Source organism: Panthera pardus, unplaced genomic scaffold, assembly GCF_024362965.1.
Source record: "Panthera pardus isolate Hobbes unplaced genomic scaffold, ASM2436296v1 HiC_scaffold_12, whole genome shotgun sequence".
In the NCBI taxonomy this organism is placed as follows: Eukaryota; Metazoa; Chordata; class Mammalia; order Carnivora; family Felidae; genus Panthera; species Panthera pardus.
This window is the reverse complement of record NW_026526677.1, coordinates 57,125,454-57,150,124: the sequence shown is the minus strand read 5'-3', so window position 1 is coordinate 57,150,124 and position 24,671 is coordinate 57,125,454. Positions and strand designations below refer to the sequence as shown.

Here is a 24,671-nt window from a genome sequence, read left to right as displayed (position 1 = left end):
TTACCCTTCTAAAACCTCAGACCCAGGAAGAGAACAGTCTAAAGTCTAAAGTCTAACAGTCCTGTCCCTATAGAAATTGTGGGTCCAAGGCATTGAAAATCATATGTGATGAGGATGTTTCCCCAGATGCAATAATGATAAAAATCAACATTTGTTACGTGTTTGTACTCTGGCAAAACATGTATTGTCTTATTTAGTCCTCCCAACAATCCTAGGATATAGTTAACACTAGTATTTCCACTCTACAGAAGAGGAAACTGAAATTAAGTGTGGCATACAAGGCCTCACATGTGCTATGACTTAAAAACCTATGTTCTTAACTATTATATGAAGTTTCTAGGTAGCACTTTGCACATGTTGCTTCCCTAGGAAGGATCATAACTTTGTGTGCTATAAACTTAATGTTGAGAATTGCCAGTCTAGTGGGCTTTGTGGGTTTGCTCCAGAGAACTAACATATTCTGGTAGAACACTTTGACTGAATAGGTACTTCAATGAATACCTTTATTTCTTTAGATTTCCTTAGTATCCTGTGTCTCATGACAGATCAATCTAAAATGCCACGTAAGACTTATTACCAGCAAAAGGGGGAAGAGGGGCTTTATTGGGACTGTGTTTTCATATAGCTATCTTGTCCATTTGTCTGTCTTCCCATCTAATCGTCTGTTCATCTGTCCATGCAGAGAATGATATCAAGGAGAGATGGTAGAAAGCCTCCAGTGTAAAGTTGGAGACCTGGGTTTTGTTAAGGACCCAATCCATGACCCTAACTTGCCATGTATTTCTGGGGTAGTCCCTTCCTTTCTCTGTGCCTCAGTTTTTGTTTTTGTTTTCCTTCAAAAAAATAAATAAATAAAGGTATTTGCATGCCATGACCATAGGCCTCTTCCAACTAGCTCTCTGCAGCTGGATGTCATAGGTAATATGGCAGTTGTACTTTTGAAAAGTAGCACTGGTACTTTTATATTACAGGCCTCTTCTAAGAAGATAAAATCTGGCTTATATATTTGCATTGCAAATCTAGCCTTTTGTCAGTAACCATTAAAGAGAGGCTCTGATTTATAGCTTCTCTAGAAATGCGTGTTGACTATTTCCTATAGCTTGGGATGTTATATAGCAAGTCTGCCTATAGCAATCCATTTCTAGCAAATTATAACTTTGCTTCAGAGGTATGTGATAATTTAAGATCATTGTATTATGCGGTTGTGAAACTGTGGTATGCAATCAGTTTGTTCAGTGAATAGTTTCCAGGCACACACTGTGTTCCTGACTTTGTGCTAGGTATTAGGACTAAAAGTCTGACAAGACACATCTCTGCTTTCATGGACTTGGCAGGAGTTGGGAGTGTGATAAGAGTGTGATAAATACTACAGAAGCTTCCCAGTGAAAGTGACATCTAATTGAGCCCTGAAGAGAAGAGGAGGAATTACCCAGATTAAGAGATAGGGTAGATCAGGGAGAACCCCTGAATGATGGAGAAAGGATGGTATTTCAGTCAGGCACAGCGAACAGCAGTGTTGGAAAGACTCAGAGGCAAGAAAGTATGGCATGTTCAGGGGAACTCAAAAAAGATAATACCTGCTGGATTATAAAGTGTGAAGGCAGGAAAAGGCTATTTTAAGATTACAGCCATTTTAGGTATCCCTTCTGGATTGGGAAATAGCATGATGTCATAGAAAAGACTAGACTTGGGATCTAAAGACCCAGGTTTTAGTCTTTGGCTTGCCACTAGCTATCTATGGGATCTTGAAAAATTATTTAACTTCTCTGATTCTTAGTAATTGTTAACTCTTGCACCATCCTTTTAAGCTGTAAAACTGCTACACTATGAAAGCTTTCTTAATTCTTCTGCAAAGCAGAATGACATCCTTGCTCTGTTTAAACACTTTTAGTATAGCACTTTTATTATAGTAATTTTTATTTGCAGATGTTTCCCCATTAAAAGGTGAGTTCTTTTAAGGGCAGAGAAATGACAATGTAAGTCCCAACTACTTGTGATGTTTAATGGATACTTGGATTGTATATTAAGGGAGTTTCCCTCTGAAATTTGTTTGCCCTTAGAAAAAAAAACCCTGAGAAGAAATCTTGTATTATTTGCAAACATGTGACTGGAGAGACAATTTTGTTGTTTTTGATGAGCAAAAAAGCCATTTTCTTTTTTTTTTTTTAATATAATTTATTGTCAAGTTGACTAACATACAGTGTATACAGTGGGCTCTTGGTTTTGGGGGTGGATTCCTATGATTCATCGCTTATATTAAAAAAGAAAAAAAGCCATTTTCTTAAAGCTGTTTCGGTGGACTGAATGCTCTGGTGGTTAGAATGTGACATTTTGCAGATGAGCATATCATTTACAGGCAGGCAGGCACAAGAGGTGGTTGTTGAAGTTTTACATGAAAAGAGCTTTCTGTTAACAGTGGAAACCTTTTTGATATTGAGATCCTCTTAGCAGATCCTAGAAATCAGAGTTCTCCTCCATTTCACCTTTAAATTGAAACGTTTTCTAAGATGAAATGATATATACAGAGCTGTAAAATGGAAATCTAATGGGCAGTTTGATTACATTTGGCAGACGTATAAAGAAGCAGACATCTATTATAAAAACTGGCCTTCCTTGTGTATCATCATACTGATAAAATTAAGGGGAAAAACCCACTGAAATGGACTTTTCTTAAATTTGTTTGCTCAGAAGAAGCAATATGTGATATGAAACTGTTGAATTCCAATAAAGGTTTATTTTTATTTACCCATTAATTCATTCATCTTGCCTAATCAACAGATGTTTACTGAGCACCCTGCTTTATACCAGGCCCTTTTCTAGAAATTTAGGAGTGGATAAAACATATGGTCCCTTGACCTCATGGTGCTTCAAATGTAGCAGGAAGAAAAGAGTTGCACAAGCAAATTACAGCTGCAACGAGTATTTATAACAGAAGTTCAGAGAGCTCTGGGATCATAAAATGGCCTGTAGTCATGCCCTATCTGGCCTTCTGAGATTCTTCATAAGAACTGTGTAGACACAACTGAGAAATGAGTATAGGATGATAATATCCCTATCATGTTTCACTTAGATTCTGTGCTCCAGTTGTTCAGAGCTGCTTGACATCCTGCCTTGCTCGCTCATGACTTAGTTTCATGAATGCCCTTTCCTTCGCCTTCTGTAGAATTCCCCTCATCATTCAAAACAGATCGAATGACAGTTTTTTAAATCTTCAACATCTCTCCCTCAAATAGAACTAGGTTCAGCTACAACAGTCTAAAATAACAGTGGGTTGGAAATATAAGGTTTTATTCTCTCATGTAAAAGAAGTACAGAGGTAGGCAGTCCAGGCCTGACCTGATTGTTCCATGAAATCATCAAGGACACAGGCTCCTTCTACCATCCTTGATTTGAGACTTCTATTCTCAAGGTTACATCATGGAAGAGAAGGCTGATGAATTCCAATCCATTGTGTCCTAATTCTAGATAGCAGGAAGGAGTAAGTGGAGAAAGCTGGGCCTCCAGATAACACTGTTCCCTTTAAGTAGCCTTTAATAGAAGGCTAACAATATTTGAATTGTATCTCATTGAGCAAAACTAATTACATAGCCACACCTAACTACAGGAGGCACTAGGAATTAGAATCCTTTAACTGAGTGTTTTGCCACCTAGTGGTAGTTCTAGCGTTCTTTCCCTGACTACCATCCTTTAGTTAGTTATAAATTCTAAACACTCAATATAATAACAGTACTGTATTGCTTTTAGTTGTCAATTTCTATGTCTGTTTCTTTCTTATAAATACCTCAGGAATAGAAATTGTGTCCTGTTATCTCTAACACTTTGCACAGAGCCTGGCACAGGAGGTATCTTCATGTGTATAAAATGAAGGTGTTGAACTAAATGACAATACTTTTAGCTTATAAAAAATCTGGAACTATTTCTTGAAACACTAATTTGTATTTTTAAACCACTTTATTGAGATATAACTTATATATGATAATATTCACCCTTAAGTATACAATTCAGTGATTTTAGTAAATTTACAGAATTGTGCAACTATCACTAAAATGGTTTTAGACCATTTTTATTACCCTGTAGAGATCTCTTGCTCCCATGTGCTATCAATCCCCATTCCTACTCCAAATCCCAGGTAACCAAAGATCTGTCTGCCTCTATAAATTTGCCTTTTCTGAACATTTCATATAAATAGAATAATATAGTATGTGGTCTTTTGCTCCAGCTGCTTTTATTGCATGATATTTTCAAGGTTAATTCATGTTGTGATATGTATCATTGGTTTTTTCCTTTTTCTTGCTGATATTTTCTTTGTTGTTTTGGGAATTAAATGTATATCTTAATTTATTACAAATTATTGTATTTATTACAGTCTGCTTCACATATAATCTACTCAGATACAAACTAAATGAATTTCAGTAAAATATAGAAACTTTGTTTCAATATAATTCCATTCCCCCCTCTCCTTTACTTGTTTTTATATAAGTCAAATCTTTATATATAATATGCCCAATAATACAGTTTTGGAGTTATGTTTTCATAAATTTAAAAGACAGTATATAAGAGAAAAATATTTATACTTTTTACCTACATAATCACCTCTACAGGTGTTCTTTATTTTTTCACGTGGATTTGAATTACACTCTGGTACCATTTCCTTTCAGCCTGATAGCCTCAGTATTTCTTTAGTATTTTTATTTATTTATTTGTTTGTTTGTTTGTTTGTTTTAATTTATTTTTTATTTTATTTTTTAAATTTACATCCATGTTAGTTAGCATATAGTACAATAGTGATTTCAAGAGTAGATTCCTTAATGCCCCTTACCCATTTAGCCCATCCCCCCTCCCACAACCCCTCCAGTAATCCTTTGTTTGTTCTTCATATTTAAGAGTCTCTTTTTTTTTTAATTTTTTTTTAATGTTTATTTATTTTTGAGACAGAGAGAGAGACAGAGCATGAACAGGGGAGGGGCAGAGAGAGAGGGAGACACAGAATCTGAAACAGGCTCCAGGCTCTGAGCCATCTGCCCAGAGCCCGACGCGGGGCTCGAACTCAGGGACCGTGAGATCATGACCTGAGCCGAAGTCGGACGCTTAACCGACCAAGCCACCCAGGCGCCCCAAGAGTCTCTTCTGTTTTGTCCCCCTCCCTGTTTTTATATTATTTTTGCTTCCCTTCCCTTGTGTTCATCTGTTTTGTGTCTTAAAGCCCTCATGTGAGTGAAGTCATATATTTGTCTTTCTCTAATTTCACATAGCTTAATACCCTCTAGTTCCATCCACGTAGCTGCAAATGGCAAGATTTCATTCTTTTTGATTGCCGAGTAATACTCCATTGTATGTATGTGTGTATATATATATATATATATATATATGTATATATGTATATATATATATATATAAATAAATATATATACACACACACACACACATACATATACACACACACACACACCACATCTTCTTTATCCATTCATCCATCAATGGACATTTGGGCTCTTTCCATACTTCGGCTATTGTTGATAGTGCTGCTATAAACATTGGGGTGCATGTGCCCCTTCGAAACAGCATACCTGTATCCCTTGGATAAATACCTAGTAGTGTAATTGCTGGGTCGTAGGGTAGTTCTATTTTTAATTTTTTGAGGAACCTCCATACTGTTTTCCAGAGTGGCTGCACCGTTTGCATTCCACCAGCAATGCAAAAGAGATTGTCTTTCTCTGCATCCTCGCCAACATCTGTTGTTGCCTGAGTTGCTCATGTTAGCCATTCTGACAGGTGTGAGGTGGTATCTCATTGTGGTTTTGATTTGTATTTCCCTGATGATGAGTGATGTGGAGCATTTTTAATGTGTCAGTTGGCCATCTGGATGTCTTCTTGGAGAAGTGTCTATTCATATCTTTTGCCCATTTCTTCACTGGATTATTTGTTTTTTGGGTATAGAGTTTGATAAGTTCTTCATAGATTTTGGATACTAACCCTTTATCTGATAAGTCATTTGCAGATATCTTCTCCCATTCTGTTGGTTGCCTTTTAGTTTTGCTGATTGTTTTCTTCGCTGTGCAGAAGCTTTTTATTTTGATGAGGTCCTAATAATTCATTTTGCTTTTGTTTCCCTTGCCTCTGGAGACGTGTTGAGTAAGAATTTGCTGCGGCCAAGAGCAAAGAGTTTTTTGCCTGCTTTCTCCTAGAGGATTTTGATGGCTTCCTATCTTACATTTAGGTGTTTTATCCATTTTATTTTTGTGTATGGTGTGAGAAAGTGGTCCAGGTTCATTTTTCTGCATGTCGCTATCCAGTTTTCCCAGCACCATGTGCTGAAGAGACAGTCTTTATTCCATTGGATATTCTTTCCTGCTTTGTCAAAGATTAGTTGGCCATACGTCTGTGGGTCCATTTCTGGGTTCTCTATTCTGTTCCATTGATCTGAGTGTCTGTTTTTGTGCCATCTTTAGTATTTTTAGAAAGGCAGGTTGCTGCCAGTGAATTATCTCAGTCATTATATGGGAATGCCTTTATTTTTGCCTTCAGTTTTGAATATAGTTTTGCTGGGGTTATAAATCTTTTTTTAAGGAGGATATTTAATTTTTAATTTATTTTTTTAATGTTCATTTTTGAGAGAGAGAGAGAGGGAGAGTGCAATCGGGGGAGGGACAGAGAGAGAGGGAGACACAGCATCTGAAGCAGGCTCCAGGCTCTGAGCTGTCAGCACAGAGCCCAATGTGGAGTTCAAACCCACGAACTGCTAAATCATGGCCTGAGCTGAAGATGGATGCTTAACCCACTTAGCCACCCAGCTGCCTCTATTTTTTATTTTTATTTTATTTTTTGAGAAAAGTTGACACAGTGTTAGATATTTTAAGTATACAACTCAGTGGTTTGATAAGTTTATACATTATACTATGTTCACCCAAGTATAGCTATCATCTGTCCCATTATAATGCTATTACATTGTCACTGACTGTATTCCTCATGCTCTGCTTTATATTCCCATGACTCACTCATTCCATAACTGGAGGCCTGTATCTCCCTCTCCTCTCCACACCCTTTTGCCCAGCCCTTCCAACACCCTCCCCTCTGACAACTATCAGTTTGTTTTTTGTTTATAGTCCTGATTCTGCTTTCTGTTTTATTTATTTTTTATAGATTCCATTTATGAATGGAATCATAATGATATTTGTCTTTCTCAGTCTGCCTTATTTCACTTAGCATAATACCCTCTAGGTCCATCCATGTTGTCTCAAATGGCATGATCTCATCCTTTTTTATGGCTGGGTAGTATTCCATTGTATATGTGTGTGTGTATATATGTTTTCTTTACCCATTTGTCTATTTATGGACACTGAGGTTGTTTTCATGTCTTGGTTATTGTAAATAATGCTACAATAAACATAGGGGTGCATATATCTTTTTGAATTAGTGTTTTCATTTTTCTTGGGTAAATACCCAATAGTGGAATTATTGGATCATATATCTTTAATTTTTTGAGGAACCTCCATACTGTTTTCCACAGTGACTGTATCAATTTGCATTACCACCAGCAGTACATGGGGGTTCCTTTTTCTCCACATGCTTACCAACATTTGTTGTTTCTTGTATTCCTGATTTTAGCCATTCATACAGGCATGAGATGGTATCTCATTGTGGTTTTGATTTGCATTTCCCTGTCAGTGACTGATACTGAGCTTTTCATGTATCTGTTGGCCATCTTTATGTCTTTGGAAAAATGTCTGTTCAGGTCCTCTTCCCATTTTTTAATCAGATTGTTGTTTGTTTGTTTGTTTGTTTGTTTTTAATTTTTTTTGCTTTTTTTTGGTGTTGTATAAGTTCTTTTTAAAAAAAATTTTAATGTTTGTTTATTTTTGAGAGAGAGAGAGACAGGGCACAAGTGGGGGAGGGGCAGAGACAGAGAGGGGGACACAGAATCTGAAACAGGCTCCAGGCTCTGACCTGTCAGCACAGAATCTGATGTGGGGCTCAAACTCATGAACTGTGATATCATGACTTGAGCTGAAGTCAGTTGCTTAACCCAGTGAGCCACCCAGGCGTCCCAAGTTGTATAAGTTCTTTATATATTTTGGGTATCAGATCCTGATCACATACATCATTTGCAAGTATCTTCTCCCATTCAGTGTGTTGTCTTTTCATTTTGTTGATGGTTTCCTTCACTGTGCAAAAGCTTTTTATTTTGATGTAGTCCCAATAGTTTATTTTTGCTTTTGTTTCCCTTGCCTTAGGAAACATATCTAGAAAAATGTTGCTATGGCTGATATTAGAGAGATAACTGTGTTCTCTAGGATTTTTATAGTTTTAAGTCTCACATTTATGTCTTTATTGTTTTGTGTTTGTTTTTGTGTATGGTGTTCAGAAGTGGTCCAGTTTCATTCTCTTATATGTAGCTGTCCAGTCTTTCCAGTACCATTTATTGAAAAGACTGTCTTTTAGCCATTGTATATTCTTGTCTCCTTTATCATAGATTAATTGACCATGAAATGTGGGTTTATTTCTGGGGTCTTTATTCTGTTCCTTTGATCTGTGTGTCTGTTTTTTGTGCCAATACCATACTTGTTTTGATTACTACAGCTTTATAGTATATCTTGAAATCTGGAATTGTGATACCTCCAGCTTTGTTCTTTCTCAGGATTGCTTTGACTTTTCAGGCTCTTCTGTGGTTCCAAGGGGGTTATAAATCTTGATTAATATGTTTACTTTTTTTTGTTTTAGCACATTTTATATATCATTCCACTGCCTCTAGCCTCCATTATTTCTGATGAGAAGTGAGCTGTTAATCTTGTTCCCTTTTATCTGACAGATTGTTTTCTCTTGCCACTCTCAAAAATTTCTCTTTGGCTTTCTGCAGTTTTTACTGTGATGTACACAGGTATGGATATTTTTTGTGTTTAGCCAACTTGGAGTTCATTATCTATCTTACATGTGTAGTTTAATGTTTTCTTTCTTGTTTTTTTAATTTGAGAGGGAGGGAGAGAGAGCATGAGCAGAGCAGGGCAGAGGAGCAGAGAGAGAGAGAAAATTTCAGGCAGGCTCCATGCCCAGTGTGGAGCCAGAAACAGGACTTGACCCTCAGCCGAAATCATGACCTGAGCCGAAATCGAGTTGGACCCTCAACGAGTGAGCCACCCAGGCACCCCTATTTGTTTTTAAAATCAAATTTGGGAAGCTTTTAGCCATTATGTCTTCAAATATTTTCTGCTCATTTTTTTTTTCTTTCCTCTTTCTGGAACTCCCATTACTTACATGTTGGTTTGATTGATATTTCCTACAGGTCACTCACTCGGTTTATTTTTATTTTTGTTTTTCAGATTGTATAATCTATATTGATCTGTCTTTGGATTTGATGATTTTTTTTCTCTGTCAGCTCAGATTTGTTGTTGAATCCTTGAATATTTTATTTCAGAATACAGTTTCCATTTGGTTCTTTTATTTTTATAATTTCTATATGTTGATATTCTCTATTTGATGAGTTATTATGATCATACTTTCATTTAATTCTTTAAATATGGTTTCCTTTTATTAATTTATAATAGCTGTTTTAAAATATTTATCTGCTGATTCCAATATCTGGGCTCCCTTGAGTCAGTATCTATGGTCTTTTTTTTTTTCCTTAGTAAATGGGGCACACTTCACTGTTTCTTTGCATGATTCTTTTTTTTTTTTTTTTGGTTGAAAACTACATGTTCTAGATAATATATTGTAGCAACTCTTGATTCAGATTCTTCCCCCTTGGAGGTTGGGGGATATTGTTGCTGGGTGTTTTTGTTTATTTAGTAACTTGCTTAGACTATTCTGTAGTGACTATCTCTTCTGCAGTGTGTGACTACTGATGTCTTTTTTTTAAACATGAATATTTAGTTATTTATTTAACATGAATGTAGTTTATTCTGGTCACACTTTTAAAACTATTGTTTTAATTTTTAAACTTGGCTTCTTAAAAGTCACCCCTGGGTCAGTGTAGATTAGTGGTCAATGATTGGCTTAACCCCTAGGCCAGGAAATTTTGTACTCTTTGCTATAGGATCTGTTTGTCATTTGGGGAATGCATTCAAATTTCAGACAACTTACAATTCTGCATCAGCCTTTAGTTTCAGTGTGTTCAAGGCCTTACATTCACATAGAGTCAGTAGATAGCTAGGACCCTCTCCAGTTTCTCCTTAGCAACTGTGAAGTTTTACCACCAGGGATCCCATAGTAGGTCTTACCAAGACCCATTATGGCTGTTTGGTTCCCTAGTATGCCCTTTTAAATTTCTGGTTTATCTGCTCTGTTGCCTGCCCTACCTAATACTAATAGTATGACCTTTGTCTAGCTCCAGTAGTGGCCTTCCTGGATTGTTTACTATTGTTCCTCAGATTGTCACCCTATTGTGATGCTGGGCAGTATCCAGAGCTGATTTTCTATGCTCAGCTTCAGATTAAATCAGCCCACTCTGGCTCCAGTCATCCTCTTGGCCTGGCCTGGCCTGGCCTGCTCTGACAGAATTACTCCCAGGAAGCTGGGGGTTGGGAGATAAGGGCAGCTCTAGGCTAAAATGCCACAGATTCTCACGTTCTTAGTATGGTTCAATAATTTTTCCTGAATAATCCTTTCTCAATTTGATGTATGTATGCCTTTGGTTAATTTTCAGAGGCCTGAATTGGTTGTTTTTGACAATTTTATCCAGTTTTGTTGCTTTTTAGGGAGAAGGTTTGCTGAGCAATTTAAGCATTCCAGAATTTCTGTCTCCTTGTATTATTTTTGGCATCTTTATTTTTATTGAACTTTAAAAATTCCCCAGCTAGACCATAACCTTCTTTGGGCAGACACCATCTTTCTCTTTTCTGTACAGTACCCATCCAAAGTGCAATAAACATTTGAGCTTTCATTCCTTTATCTGTCAAATGAAGTTAATTTGCATTGCTTACCTCAAAGTATCAAGTGAAATAGTAGTTAAAATTTTCATAAACTGTAAAACACTTTGTAAATGGTAAAATTCTTTGAAAATTTTAAAGTAGTTTGCAAGCTACAACACTAATTTTTAATGCTGCAACCTGTTGTGCATGTAGTACTTCCAAGTACTCATCCTGAATCCATGGGCTTTTTTTTTTTCCTTGTCATTTTATGCTCATAGGTTTTACTGTTGGTTTGAAAGAAATAGTTCACGTGTTTTTTGGGGGAGCAGCAGCAGGTCACTTGCAGAACAGTCTGGGTATGAAAGCTGCTAGCTGCACCAGGAGGGAAGTTTTTAGGACCTGTTTTCTCTCTCACATGTTATTCTGGCTCACCACTGCTTATTCTGCAATTAGAGGGGTGAACTACCAATGGAGGCTTCTATGGACAATGGAAATAAATACTGGGGAGATGTGGAGCCAAGTAGTTCACTGGGATATGCCAAGAAGTGGCAAGCACTTTGACGCTTTTTTCAGAGTTGTCTTTTGGAGAATATGAAGGATGGTTCATTATTCATTCAACTACTATGTATTTAGTGTCCGTTCTGTGCTGGGTAATATTTTGGGTGCTGGGGATACAAGACAAACAGAATCCATATTCTTAAGGAACTTACTCTAATTGGGGAGAAAATAAATAGGTAAGAAAATATATAAGGTAGTGATAGGTATCAATAGGAAAGGTAAAACAGGATGATGGGACAGAGAATAACATCTTTGGAGGAAGTATTTTAGGTAGGTGGGTTAAGGTAAAGAAGTCATTTCTGGTAAGAGATGAGACCTGATTGAAGTGAGGGAGTATACTATTTGGATATCTGGGGGAAGGGCATTCTGGGTGGGGGGAAGAGCAAGTGCAAAGATCCTGAGATGTAAGCATGCATGCTGTGTTCAGAGAACAAGGAGGTCATTGTGATTGGAGTGGAGAAAGCAAGGCAGTAGTAGTAGTAGGAGTTGCAATCAGAGATGTGGGCATGTGAGGTCAGATCATAGAAGGCCTTGTAGACTTTTATAAGGATTTTGGATTTTATTCTGAATAAGATGAGAAGGAAGCTATTACACAGTTGTGTTCGCTGGCACACGAAATGTAGACTTGCTGTGGTTCAGCCCCAGGAAGCAGGGGCAACTCCATACTTGGCTCTGGAGAGATAGCTAGGAAGGATGTGCACAGTGGGCACTTACTTTTCTTACTAAAGAAGTGAAATCAGGTTGGATGGGTAGGGAGTGTATGGCAGCTGAGATTGTAGAAGTCAGGCAGGCAGTGCTTTTATTCTCTTGTAACTGACTGTGTGTGCCCCGCTGGGACCCAGCAGGTAGATATGAACTGCCTCCATGAGAGGAATCTGTCAAGGTCACAAGGGATCCTGAGTTAAAGGGAAGGGATCAGGGCCTGCCATTCCAGAGGAGAATCTAGTGCTGGGTTTGGGAGACTAGGAACTTCATCTCGCATGGTGGAAGTAGCTTAGACATTGGAATCAGACAGACCTGGTTATGAAACTGACCTTTCTCAATTCTTAGTAATGAGACTTTGGATAGTTTGCTTTATTTCTCTAGACTTAAGTTTATTTATCTATAATACAGTGAAAATAATACCTATATTGCAAGATCACTGTGACCTTTTAAGACTTATAGGGACTTAATAAGGTAAGTCTCTAGCGCAGTGCCTGTCACCTGGTAGATGTTCAGTAAATAGTAGCTGCCGGTAATAGAGGTAATATTTATAATATTGGTAGTGGTTAATCCCTACACAATACCCATTGTGTATCAATCATTGTAGTAATGTACTATCAATCATTGATAGATTGTACTATCAATCAGTAGTAGTATTCTTAGGTATCACAAATTTAAGTCCAAATCCAAATTTGTTTTTCACTCCCAAACATGCTCTCTTCATAGTTCTCATCCCAGTAAGTGGTTATTTTTATTATTCCAATTTCTCAAGTTAGCTTTGGAGTCATCCTTAATGTCTTTCTCCTTCTCATACTCCATATTCAATCCATTGGTAATTTCTGTCAGCCTGTTCTTCAAAATATATCCAAAATATGACTACTTTCCACCACCACTATCACCACTGCTACCACCCTGTTTCAAGCCACCATTATTCTTCATCTGGATTATTTCAAATAGCATCCTGACTAATTTCCCTTTTCCATTTGCCTTCCTGCCATCTGATCTCAGCTCAGCAGCCAAAGTAGTCTTAAAATGAAGTCAAATCATGTCACTCTTCTGCGCAAAATACTCCAGTGGCTTCTTATTTCAAATAAAAAACAAATTCCTTATACTGGTCTACAAGGCTCTGCATGATTTGGCCCTTATTACCTGTCTGATGTCACTGTCTACTCTTTTCCCTTTCATTCGCTGCTTTCTAGCTAAAGTGGCCTCCATGGTGTTTCTCAGACATAGTTCCACTTCAGGGCATTTGCATTTGCTGTTTCCTCTACTTGGACAGTTTCCTCTCAGCTGTATGGCTTGCTTCTTCAACTTATTCATTGCTTAGATGTCACTCAATGACACTCTAGCCATTTAAAAAATTGCACTTCCCCTCCCCCGGCCAGCACTCCTTGTCTGCCCTCAGTGGATTTCTCTATTGCATTTACCACTATCTGATATACAATATATTTTACTTTTTAGAAAATTTTGTCTCTCCTCCTCTCCCAGCTCAAGTGTAGGTAGGAATATTTGTTCTTCTATCAAGTTTATGTGGGACAAATGACATTTGGGAAAGAGAGTCTCAGGCATTGTCTTCAAACTATTTGGGCTTCAAAATCTCCTTGGAAACATAAATGCATAGATTCCTAAGCCCTATCCCATAGAGCATAGAGAATATTGTACACCATGTGAAAGAATTTGGATTTTATTCCCAAAGCCTTTGAGGAGAGTAACCCATCCAACCTTTGTTTTAATAATGAATATCAAGGATGAGGTAGACTGGGTTAGAATGTGGAAAAATAGACTTCTTGGCACTGTTGTAGTAGTTTAGACAAGAGATGATGAAACTTCAAACAGGGGCAGTAGGGTTTTTTGGGAGCTCATGATCAGGTGTGAAAGAGTGGGTGGCATTTAGGATAACTTCCAGGTTTTTGTCTTAGGTGCTAGGTGGATGGATTGTCAGTAACTCTGAGACAGGCAATACAGGATGAAAGAATGGGGCTGGGAAAAGATTCTGAGTTTACTTTTGGGTATGGTGGGTTTGAATTGCTTAAGGAGTGATCAGGAAGAAATGTTATGAAAGTAGGGTGTATGTGGGTGTGGATGTGTGGTTGAGTGTTACGTTATAATAATTATTGTGAGAAAATGTGGATTTGGAAGTTATTAGGTTTCATGTGTCATGAACTAATCTAGGCAACCATTAATCTACCTTTGTCTCTATAGGTTTGCCTATTCTTGAAATTTCATATAAATGGAATCATGTAATATGTGACCTTTTGTGACTGGTTTCTTTCACTTAATGTAATGTTTTCAAGATTCATTTATGTTGTATCATGTATCAATACTCCATTTCTTTTTATTGCCAAATATTTCATTGTATGGATGTATCACATTCCATTTATCCATTCACCAGTTGAACATTTAGGTTGATTCCCTCTTTTGTTTTTGTTTTGAGAGAGAGAGTGAGGTGGGGGAGGGGCAGAGAGAGACTCCCAAGAAGGCTTCATGCAGAGCTTGATCCCTGACTGACCATGAGATCATCCTGAGCTGAAATGAAGAGTTACATGCTTCGGGGCACCTGGGTGGCTCAGTTGGTCGAGGGTCCAACTTCGGCTTAGGTCATGATCTCACAGTTTGTGAGTTCGAGCCCCACGTCAGGTTCTGTGCTGACAGCTCAGAGCCTGGAGCCTGCTTCGGATTCTATCTCCTTCTGTCTCTGCCCCTCCCCACTTGTGCTCTGTCTCTCTGTCTCTCAACAATAAATAAATGTCAAAAAAAAAAAAGTTGCATGCTTCACTGACTAAGCCACCCCTGTTTCCATCTTTTGACTATCATGAATAATGCTGCTGTGAACATTCATGTGGACATGTGTTTTCATTTCTCTGTGGTATATACCTAGGAGTGGCATTGCTGGATTATATCGTAACTCTGTTTAATTATTTGAGGAACTATCAGATTTATTTCTAAAGTGACTGTGTCGTTTTACATTCCCACCAGCTTTGTATGAGGGTTCCATTTTCTTCACACACTTGTCAACACTTTTTGTTATCTTTTTATTTTAGCCATTTAGTGTAGAGAAGTAGTATCTCATTATATCATTTATATAACTTCTTTGAAGAAATGTGTGTTCAGATCCTTTGCCCATTTTTTAATTGAGTTATTGGCCTTTTTATTATTGAGTAAAGATAAGAGTTTTTTTTTTTTTTCCAAAAAAATTTTTTTAATGTTTATTTTTGAGAAAGACAGCGACTGGGGGAGGGGCAGAGAGAGAGAGGGAGACAGAATTCGAAACAGGCTCCAGGCTATGGACTGTCAGCACAGAGCCCAATGCACTGTGGTTCAAACTCATGAACCGCAAGATCATGACCTGAGTGGAAGTCGGAACTTAACTGACTGAGCCACCCAGGCACCCCAAGATAAGAGTTCTTTATATTTTTTAAATACAGGTATTTATATTTATATACAAATACAATACCCGGGGCACTTGGGTGACTCAGTTAAGCATCTGATTCTTGATGTTGCCTCAGGTCATGATCTCAGAGTTCATGGGTTCTAGCCCCATGTCGGTCTCTGCACTGTCTATGCAGTGCCTGCTTGGAATTTTCTCTGTCCCCCTTTCTCTCTGCGGCTCCCCCACTTGTGCTCTTGCTCTCTCAGAATTAAAACAACAACAACAACAACAACAACAAAACCTTAAAAAAACCCCAATCCCCTATCCTATACAGTTGACCCTTGAACAACATGGGTTTGAACTGTGTGGGTCCACTTACGCGTGGATTTTTTTTTACCGTACAATACTGTAAATGTATTTTCCTTATGATTTCCTTAATAACATTTTCTTTTTCTAGCTTTATTACAAAAATACAGTATGTAATACATAGACAAAATACGTGTTATTCGAATGTTTATATTCTCCAGTCAGCAGTAGGTTCTTAGTAGTTAAGTTTTGGGAGAGTCAAAGTTACATACAGATTTTGGACTGCACAGGGGTTTGGCACCCCTAACCCCTGCATTGTTCAAGGGTCAACTGTATATGGTCAGCAAATTTCTCTCCTTCTCTGGGTTGTCTTTCACTTTCTTAATGGTGTCTTTAAAGCACAAAAGTTTTTAGTTTTGATTAATCCAGTGTATTTTTTTTCCTTTGGTTGTTTGTACTCTTGGTATATTTAAGAAACCATTGCCAGTCCAAGGTTACAAAGGTTTATGCCTGTATTTTCTTCCTTCTTGTATGAGTTTTGTATTTCAGCTCTTTCATTTAGGTCTTTGATCCATTTGGGGTGCTAGTCTTGACCCTGCCCTTAACTTGCTTTGTGACCTTGGGCTGTTCATTACCTTTTTTCAGCTTCACTTATTTCATCTATAAAGTAAAAGTTGTTATGTGTGTATATATAGAGCAACAGAAAACAGATCAGTGGTTGTCACAGGCTGGGAATCAATGGGAGGGTATTGAATACAAAGATGAGAGAACTTTTTGGGGTGATGAAAATGCTTTATATTTTACTTGTGGTGGTGTTTGTATGACTACACATTTTCAGGGGTCATAGAACTATATACCCCAAAGGGGTAAGTTTTACTATATGTAAATTATACCTCAATAAATCTGTTTTAAGAAAACCTTACAACACCTTTATAAAGTATGTAATATTTTCCATTTTGAGGCTAGAGGAAACTGAAGCTCAGAAAGGTTAGTGGCCTGTGGTCCCACATTTGGTAGGTGGCAGTGCTAGGATTTGAACCTAAATCTGTCTGATCATAGAGCTTGTGATCTTCCTACTCATGTTTAGTCTGTCCCTGAAACTATTAAGAGTATGTGGATTCTCTCGTAAAGGGTTGACTTACCCTTGAAAGCCAGGGACCGTGTCTTCCTGCAAGCAGCTTCCCCAGAAGTGGCTGTCACATTCTTAATCCAAATTTTGAACCCATGGAATATCTCATTTCTGTCAGTCATCAGTAGGGCTTGGAATCAATGCTGTTGTGGGGTGCTCCCCAGTCAAGATATCCTTTTGAGGCTGAGGCCCTCATTTTGGAGCAGGAGGAAACCATTTCCAAAGTTTTTGAGTTTCTTTGGTTATGAAAAACATTTTCATACCTTGCCCAATCAGCAACATGGATTACCTTCTTATTAGGAGTGTGACTAGATTTTACAGGGCCAGTTGTGCTGCTTAGCACTTTAACAGTCTTGCTTACGCCACATTATTTAGCAAAGAACTAGTTGGGTAGAAGAGAGACCTAAGGCAGGAAAAGTGTACAAGTTGTCTTCTGTGTTGTTGCTGCCATCACATCATCACTATCATCATTTACATGTGTGCACCACCTGACAGTTGGTGGTGTATTTTGACATTCTGAGATCTTTTTTAATTCTCCCAGTATCTGTTAAGGAGAGTGCTTATATTTAGAGAGAGAATGTTACCTGGCCATATTCTTAGATAACTCTGGATGCAAGGGGTATTTTCTCCTTAAATTGTGCCGAAATATATATATATCCTGTAACCTTCATCCTCAAGTTTTCAGTTCATTTACTGGTAGTAGTTTAATCTAGCCTGTTGCCTTGGGGTCATTCGCCAGGGCTGCCCATTGGCTACCTTTCAGGAAGTTCTAGCCTCTGGAATTAACCAGTAGCATTTTCCTTTTTGCCTGTTTGACCACCCTGCCTTCCTCTCCTTGGGAACCCATCTTTACTCCACCTCTCATTCCAGAAGCCTGGAGAGACTTAATTAATCTCAGAGCAATTGTCATCAAGCCAGTTGTTGACTGCCTGTCTTGACATTTGGCTTGTTTCCTGTCCTGAGGTGCTATAAGAGAAGTTAATGACCTAAAAAATTGCCCATCCATCATGTGAGCCTAGTTAGGAGAGAATTGTTTGATTTTTATGAAGTGTAGATAATATATTTGTAGAGACAAGTTTTTCAAACATGTACTGGCCTATGTGTCAGAGATGGTTCTCTAAACAAGATGGGACAAATGGGCTGTAAAACAGAGTTTAATGACAGATTTTTCCATTAATCAGAATGGAGAATGTGCTTCATTAAGGTAATTAACAAAGCACTTGTGCAGGTGATACTTACTGCACACAGATTTCCAAGTTTCTTTCTGTTGAACAAATTTTGAAAGAGATCTTGACTGTGTTTTGCATTAAAATTCTCAGTGGTGATAAATTTCCATTTTTCCCAAATCTGTTAGTAACTGGTATCTTGTCCTCTGCAGGTGCAAAGGGTTGGTGAGACACTTGCTGCTCTTCCTAATAGTCTGTGTATTTATTGTTTGGCTCTTACACTCCCCTGATGAACAGTAGAAGTGCATCCTTACCCAACTCCCGGACTGGCATCCTTAGCATTGGAAAAGACCTCAGAGAGCCTAAACTAATTGATTTGACATCACGATGTTAGAGTCCGGAGAGGGGAAGTGACTTGGCCAATGCCACACAGTATACCAGTGGCAGAGTCATCTGTGGGATAGTGGGTCTGGTTCTGAACTAAAAGCCAAAAGGTCTGGGTTGACATTAGGCAAGTTGTATCACCTCTCTGCTTCTCAGTATCTTCATTTGTATAAGGAGAAAAGTGTATAGCATAGGGCCAAGTACAAACAAATGGCTTTTTGCTTCTTTCTGCTATACCATGTTGTTCTCTGTGAGTATAAGTTGAAGATTATAGAAGGGAAACTGATGTCAGGGAAAATGAACAATCAATAATCAGTGCTATTTTCTTTGTTTCTGTATAGGATCCTCAGTCTTCCACAATGAACCCTGTTTATAGCCCCGTGCAGCCTGGGGCTCCTTATGGCAACCCTAAGAACATGGCCTACACAGGTAAGTGGTGTGAAAATAGTTCTCATTTTGAAAAACGGTGGTTAAGGGCATTACCAAATAACTTGCTGAATGACTTTTGGTGTACTGTGCCTCCAAAAGCCCTGGTAAAGCTTGGGAACTTGTAGAAGAGAGATATGTCTGGGGTTCAATGGAGATGGAAATGACATTCTTACAACTAAGGATTGTTGAATTGTCATCTAGGGGAAAGGAAGGGAGGTAACATTTATTGAATACCTACCATGGACCTAGCCCTGTGATGCACAGTTTCACATATCATGTTTGATTTTAAACCGGTTTTTCATGGTACAGCTTCTTATCACCATTTGACAGTTGAGAAAGCCATAGTCACAGTAAGAGGCCATAAAACAAAACCAAAAATAGATATTTGAGCCCAGGTCTGCTGATCCTGAAAGCTGATCTTTTTCCTGAACTGCATACCAAGCTGTTTCCTACTTCTCTCTTTGTGTATGTTGTCCCTCTGTCTGGACTGCCATTGTCCCCTGATAGCATCACCTTGTTCTTTAAGAACTCCGCTCTGAGCTCAGAGAGCACTCTTCCTGGAATCATTCTCTCCCATACTTGGCCTTAGGCAAATTTTTTTAACCTTCCAGAGCCTTTGTATTCCCATTATAATATTACCTTCTTCCTTCCTTCCTTCCTTTCTTTTTTTTTTTTTTTTTTTTTTTTTTGTTCCTCACACTTATTCTTTATTCTAGGTGTTTGTTTTTTTAAATTGAAGTATAGTTGACACACACTATTACTTCAGTTTCAGGTATGCAGCATACTGATTGGACAAGTCTATCTGTTGTGCTGTGCTTACCACAAATGTACTTACCATCTGTCACCATACTACACTATTACATTATCATTGACTATCCCTATGTTGTACCTTTTATCCTTGTGACTTAATTCATTTTATATCTAGAACCTGTATCTCCCACTCCCCTTCACCCATTTTGCATCCCCCATCCAACTCCCCTCTGGCAACCATAACCATTAGTCTGTTCTCTGTATTTATAGGTCTGTTTGTGTTGTGTTTAATTATTTTTTAGATTCCACACAAAGTGAAACCATGGGGTATTTGTCTTTCTCTGTCTTACTTCACTTTAGTGTAATACCCTCTAAGTCCATCTGTGTTGTTGCAAATGACAAGATCTTCTTTTTTATGGTTGAGTGATACTCCATTCACACACACACACACACACACACACACACACACACCCCCCACATCTTTTTTATCCATTCATTTGTCAGTGGACACTTAGGTTGCTTCTATAATTTGGCTATTGCAAAAAAATGCTCCAGTAAATATACAGATGCATATATCTTTTCAAATTAGTGTTCTTTGGGTAAATACACAGTAGTGGAATTACTGCATCATATGTTATTTCTGTTTTGAATTTTTTGAGGAACCTCCGTACTGTTTTCCATAGTGATGGCACCAGTTTGCATTCTCATCAGCAGTACACAAGGGGTCTTTTTTTTCACCAACACTTGTTCTTTTTTGTGTTTTTGATTTTAGCATGAGGTGATATCTCATTGTGGTTTTGACTTGCATTTCCCTGATGATGAGTGATGCTGAGCATCTTTTCATGTGTCTCTTTGCCATTTATATGTCTTCTTTGGAAAAACGTCTATGCAGATCCCTTGCCCATTTTTAATTGGATTATTTGGGGGTTTTTTGGTGTTAGGTTATGTAAGTTATTTATATAGTTTGGATATTAACCCCTTCTTGGGTATATCATTTGCAAGTATTTTCTTCCAGTCAGTAGATTGCCTTTCCATTTTGTTGATGGTTTACTATGCAAAAGCTTTGTGTTTTGATGTAGTCCCAGTAATTTATTTTTGCTTTTGTTTCCCTTGCCTTAAGAGACATACCTAGAAAAATGTTGCAATGGCCAGTGTCAGAGAGATGTTTTCTTTTAAGAATTTTATGGTTTCCTGTCTCACATTTAGGCCTTTAATCTGTTTTGAGTTTATTTCTGTATATGGCTTAAGAAAGTGGTCCACTTTTATTCCTTTGCATGTAGCTGTCCAGTTTCCCAGCTACATTTATTAAAGAGACTGTCTTTTCTCCATTGTATATTCTTGCCTCCGTTGTCATAGATTAATTAACCATGTAAACATGGGTTTATTTCTGGACTGTCTATTCCATTCCATTGATCTATGTGTGTACTTTTGTGTCAGTACGATACTGTTTTGATTTAGGGCTGTCATAAGGATTAAATGAACTAGTGTAAGGCACTGAGCATATAATATCTGGCATAAAGTAAGCACTTAAAAATGTTATTATTTACAAATAAATAAAGATGGGTAAAACATATGGTAATAGAAATAAATAAGAAAATGTATTTAGATTGTCCAGCATGGTGCTTAGCATAGCATGGGCCTTCAAGAATACAGTGATTATAGATCCAAGGTGAAGGTAACAATATGAATAAACACATTGGGACGTAAGAAGGTATGGTCAGATTACATACAGTCATTACTTGAGATTAGTTGGAGTAAAGAGCAGGAAAGGGGAAATGTGGGGGAGCGCCTGGCTGGCTCAGTCAAAAGAACATGCAACTCTTGGTCTGAGAGTCATGAGTTAGAGCCCCACACTGGGAAGGAGATTACTTAAAAAAAAAGAAATAAAATCTTTATTAAAAAAAAAGAAAAGGGGAAAAGTGGGAAATGACACTCAAAAAGTAGATTAATAATGGTCTTCATGGCAGGATTGGAAGTGAAAGAGGGAGTAGAGAGTTTTGTCCCAGAAGAGAGTCATTGGCAGTGAATTTCGGAATATATTGGTTCCTTCTTATAACTTCGCACTTTACTGTGTATCCTAACTTCCTAGACAGAAACTTGAGGGTTCTCTAAGTGTCCTTTGTTTAATTGTTCCATACTTTGCTCTGTAAAAACACTAGGAAGATGCTTCAGAAATTCCTCAAATAATGTGATTTGATTTATTAAAAATATTTAGAACTATTTTTATAAAGTATGTATACAAATAAGATGATCAGTGTGTTAAGCTTCTAAGAATGCATGTTAATTTTTAAAGAAACACAAATAGTCGTAGCTACTTGTGTTTGTAAATCAGGATTTTCTTAATGCGAGGCAACTCAAAAAAACATTCAAATATGTTGGATGTTGAGCCTGATATAACTATAGCTGTTATTACTTTGAATTTCATATGTTTATGTTTATCACAACAGCCTTATTATCCCTACTTAACATTAATAGTAAATATTTTGAAATTTCTGTTTGAAAATATTTACGATATGCTAAAATTGTTGTGTGTTTACTCTAAGAAATTAATGCCAAAACCAGGACCTACCGAGCAGTAGTTGCTCTTTTTCTTCCCAGTTTAGTGTCTCAGCAACCCAAGTCTCTTTGGCAGAGAGGACTGAGCCACTTTGGCAGACAGAGCCCAGGGGAATCCTGTGGGTTTCCTGTGATTCTGGCTGCATTCATTCTCACTGAATTGCTAAACTTGAGAAAGAAGAGAACAGTTGCATTTATCTATTGATTTGCTCAAAAAAGATTAGGCTGTGTGATATATTGGGAAGGAAGTGGACCTTGTTTCTGCTTGGCACATAGTATTAGAACTTGGTAAATGTATTTTGATTGAATGAACAACAACCAGGGGCCCCTGGGTGGCTCAGTTGGTTGAGCATCTGACTTTGGCTCAGGTCATGATCTTACAGCTCGTGAGTTCAAGCCCTGCGTCGGGCTCTGTGCTGTCAGCTCAGAGCCTGGAGTCTGCTTTGGATTCTGTGTCTCCCTCTCTCTCTGCCCCTAACCCACTCACATTCTGTCTCTGTCTCTCTCAAAAATAAATAAACATTAAAAAAAAATTTTTTTTGAATGAATGACAACAAGATTCAGATCCCAGCTCTGTTAGATAATAGCTAGGTGACTTTAACCTAGCTTAACCTTGCTTAATCTCCCTTAATTTAAATTTCTTTTATAAACTGAGATAATATTACTTACTCGATAGGACAGTTATGAAAATTAAGTGAAATAATTAGTATTCCTCCCAAGGGAAAGAAGGAGGAGTGTCTTTGTTTCTAAGCCTGAAACTATGTTTTAAGTTAATTTCTCTGCTGCAGATTCTAAGGCCACATAGGAAGAATAAACTCCACACAAATAGAGTAAGTTCAGACTTCACATAGGCCAAGATTTCAAATTCTTCAGGAAACTTTCTTTTTTAAGCTAAGCTTCCATTGTCTCTGTATTTTTGAGTCAGTTTTTTTTTTAATTTTTTTAAATGTTTATTTATTTTTGAGAGAGAGACAGAGTGCGAGCAGGGGAGGGGCAGAGAGAGACAGAATCTGAAGCAGGCTCTAGACTCTGAGCTGTCAGCACAGAGCCGGACATGGGGCACAAACCATGAACCGTGAGATCATGAGCAGAGCTGAAGTTGAATGCTTAACCAACTGAGACACCCAGGCACTCCCCCTTTTTTTTGAACTGACAATATGATTCTTCCAAGATCCCAGCTTTTTAGAAGGAATTCGAGTTCCGTTGTCCTTCCCAGGACCCAACGCCTCATCTCCCACCTCCAGTGGCGAAATAAAGCAAGCCCTGTAATTGCCCAGACCAACATCAGCTATGAGAGTTAGTTTCCTCTTCAGTTTTTCACTCCTGGGGATTTCTTTTTCTTTCTTAAAATCTCAACTCTGCTTATGTTTATTATATGACATGAAGTGTTTGTTATCCAGCTTTTCAAGATGTTATGTAGTAAGTAGATTTTCAGGTTATCTTCTCCATAGTGCTGGAAATAGAAAACCCAAGTAAGATAATTTATAAGCAAATGCCAAATGTAATGCATTAGAGTAAACATTTGTTATTGTTAATAACAGTAATGGTTATGTTAAAGAGTATTACCATTTGGCAAACACATGCTGAGTACTTTCTATAATTAATCTTATTAATCACAAACCCCATAGGATCATCTTTTAATGGTGGTTTAATTGGTGGTTTAATTCAGGTCATAAAACTTGGCCAGTGTATATAGCTTCTAAAAGATGAGGAAATATCAGGTCTTTATGATTTCGAAGTATATGTGCTTCCTGTTATAGTAAGCTGATATGTTTTAAAATATGTACTCCTTTTACTGTTCCCAGTGATAAGCTAGATGAGAGGGTTGTTTTTTCACTTTCTAGGACTAGGGAGCCTTACCTTGGAGGGGCTAGAAGCCTGCTTCTGGCCAGCAGTTTGGAATAGGCTAGTGAAGGGCAGTAGAAGCAAAAGTGGAAGGTCAAGTTCATTGTGGTCTCATCTGCCTCAGAGGTAATGGGGTAGTGGCCACATGGAACAGAGGTTGGAAAAACTGATTTGAAATTCTCTGTGGAATCTGAGACGGAAATAAAATATAACTACACAATTATGATTCTGACATCAGTTCTAATGTGTGGGTTTTTTCCTCACACCATGCAGTTCTCCAATACCAGTCAGGTATCCTACAGTTCAACTCAATTCTGATACTATCTACTTGGAGTTAGTGTCAGATTCCACAGATTGAGGGCTCAATCCCACAACACTGTCTTTATTTCAGATGCTAATCGCACGCCCAAGTTGTTACCTGTACTTCTGACTGATGGCCTGTAAATCAGAGGTTCCCACAACCACTGCCTTGGGTTCATTTAATCTGGTAGAGCAGCTCAAGAACTCAGGAAACCAGTTTACTCACTAGATTATTGGTTTATGGTAAAAGAGTATAACTCAGGAACAGGCCGATGGAAGAGATGCATAGGGCACGGAATGTAGAAACGAGCACGGAAGCTCCAGAGGGTGCCACT

The 24,671-nt window shown here is 37.9% G+C and overlaps 1 protein-coding gene across 4 annotated transcripts in view; it reads left to right on the top strand.

Moving 5' to 3' along the window:
• FAM168A (family with sequence similarity 168 member A) overlaps nucleotides 1-24,671 on the top strand; it is a 190,587-nt gene that overhangs the window by 106,058 nt on the left and 59,858 nt on the right. For all 4 annotated transcript variants that reach the window (XM_053900077.1, XM_019449765.2, XM_019449763.2 and 1 more), the window contains exon 2: nucleotides 18,798-18,885. In XM_053900077.1, the coding sequence (XP_053756052.1) occupies nucleotides 18,816-18,885 (70 nt within the window). In that variant the 5' untranslated portion in view covers nucleotides 18,798-18,815. The remainder of the gene's footprint in view (nucleotides 1-18,797; nucleotides 18,886-24,671) is intronic.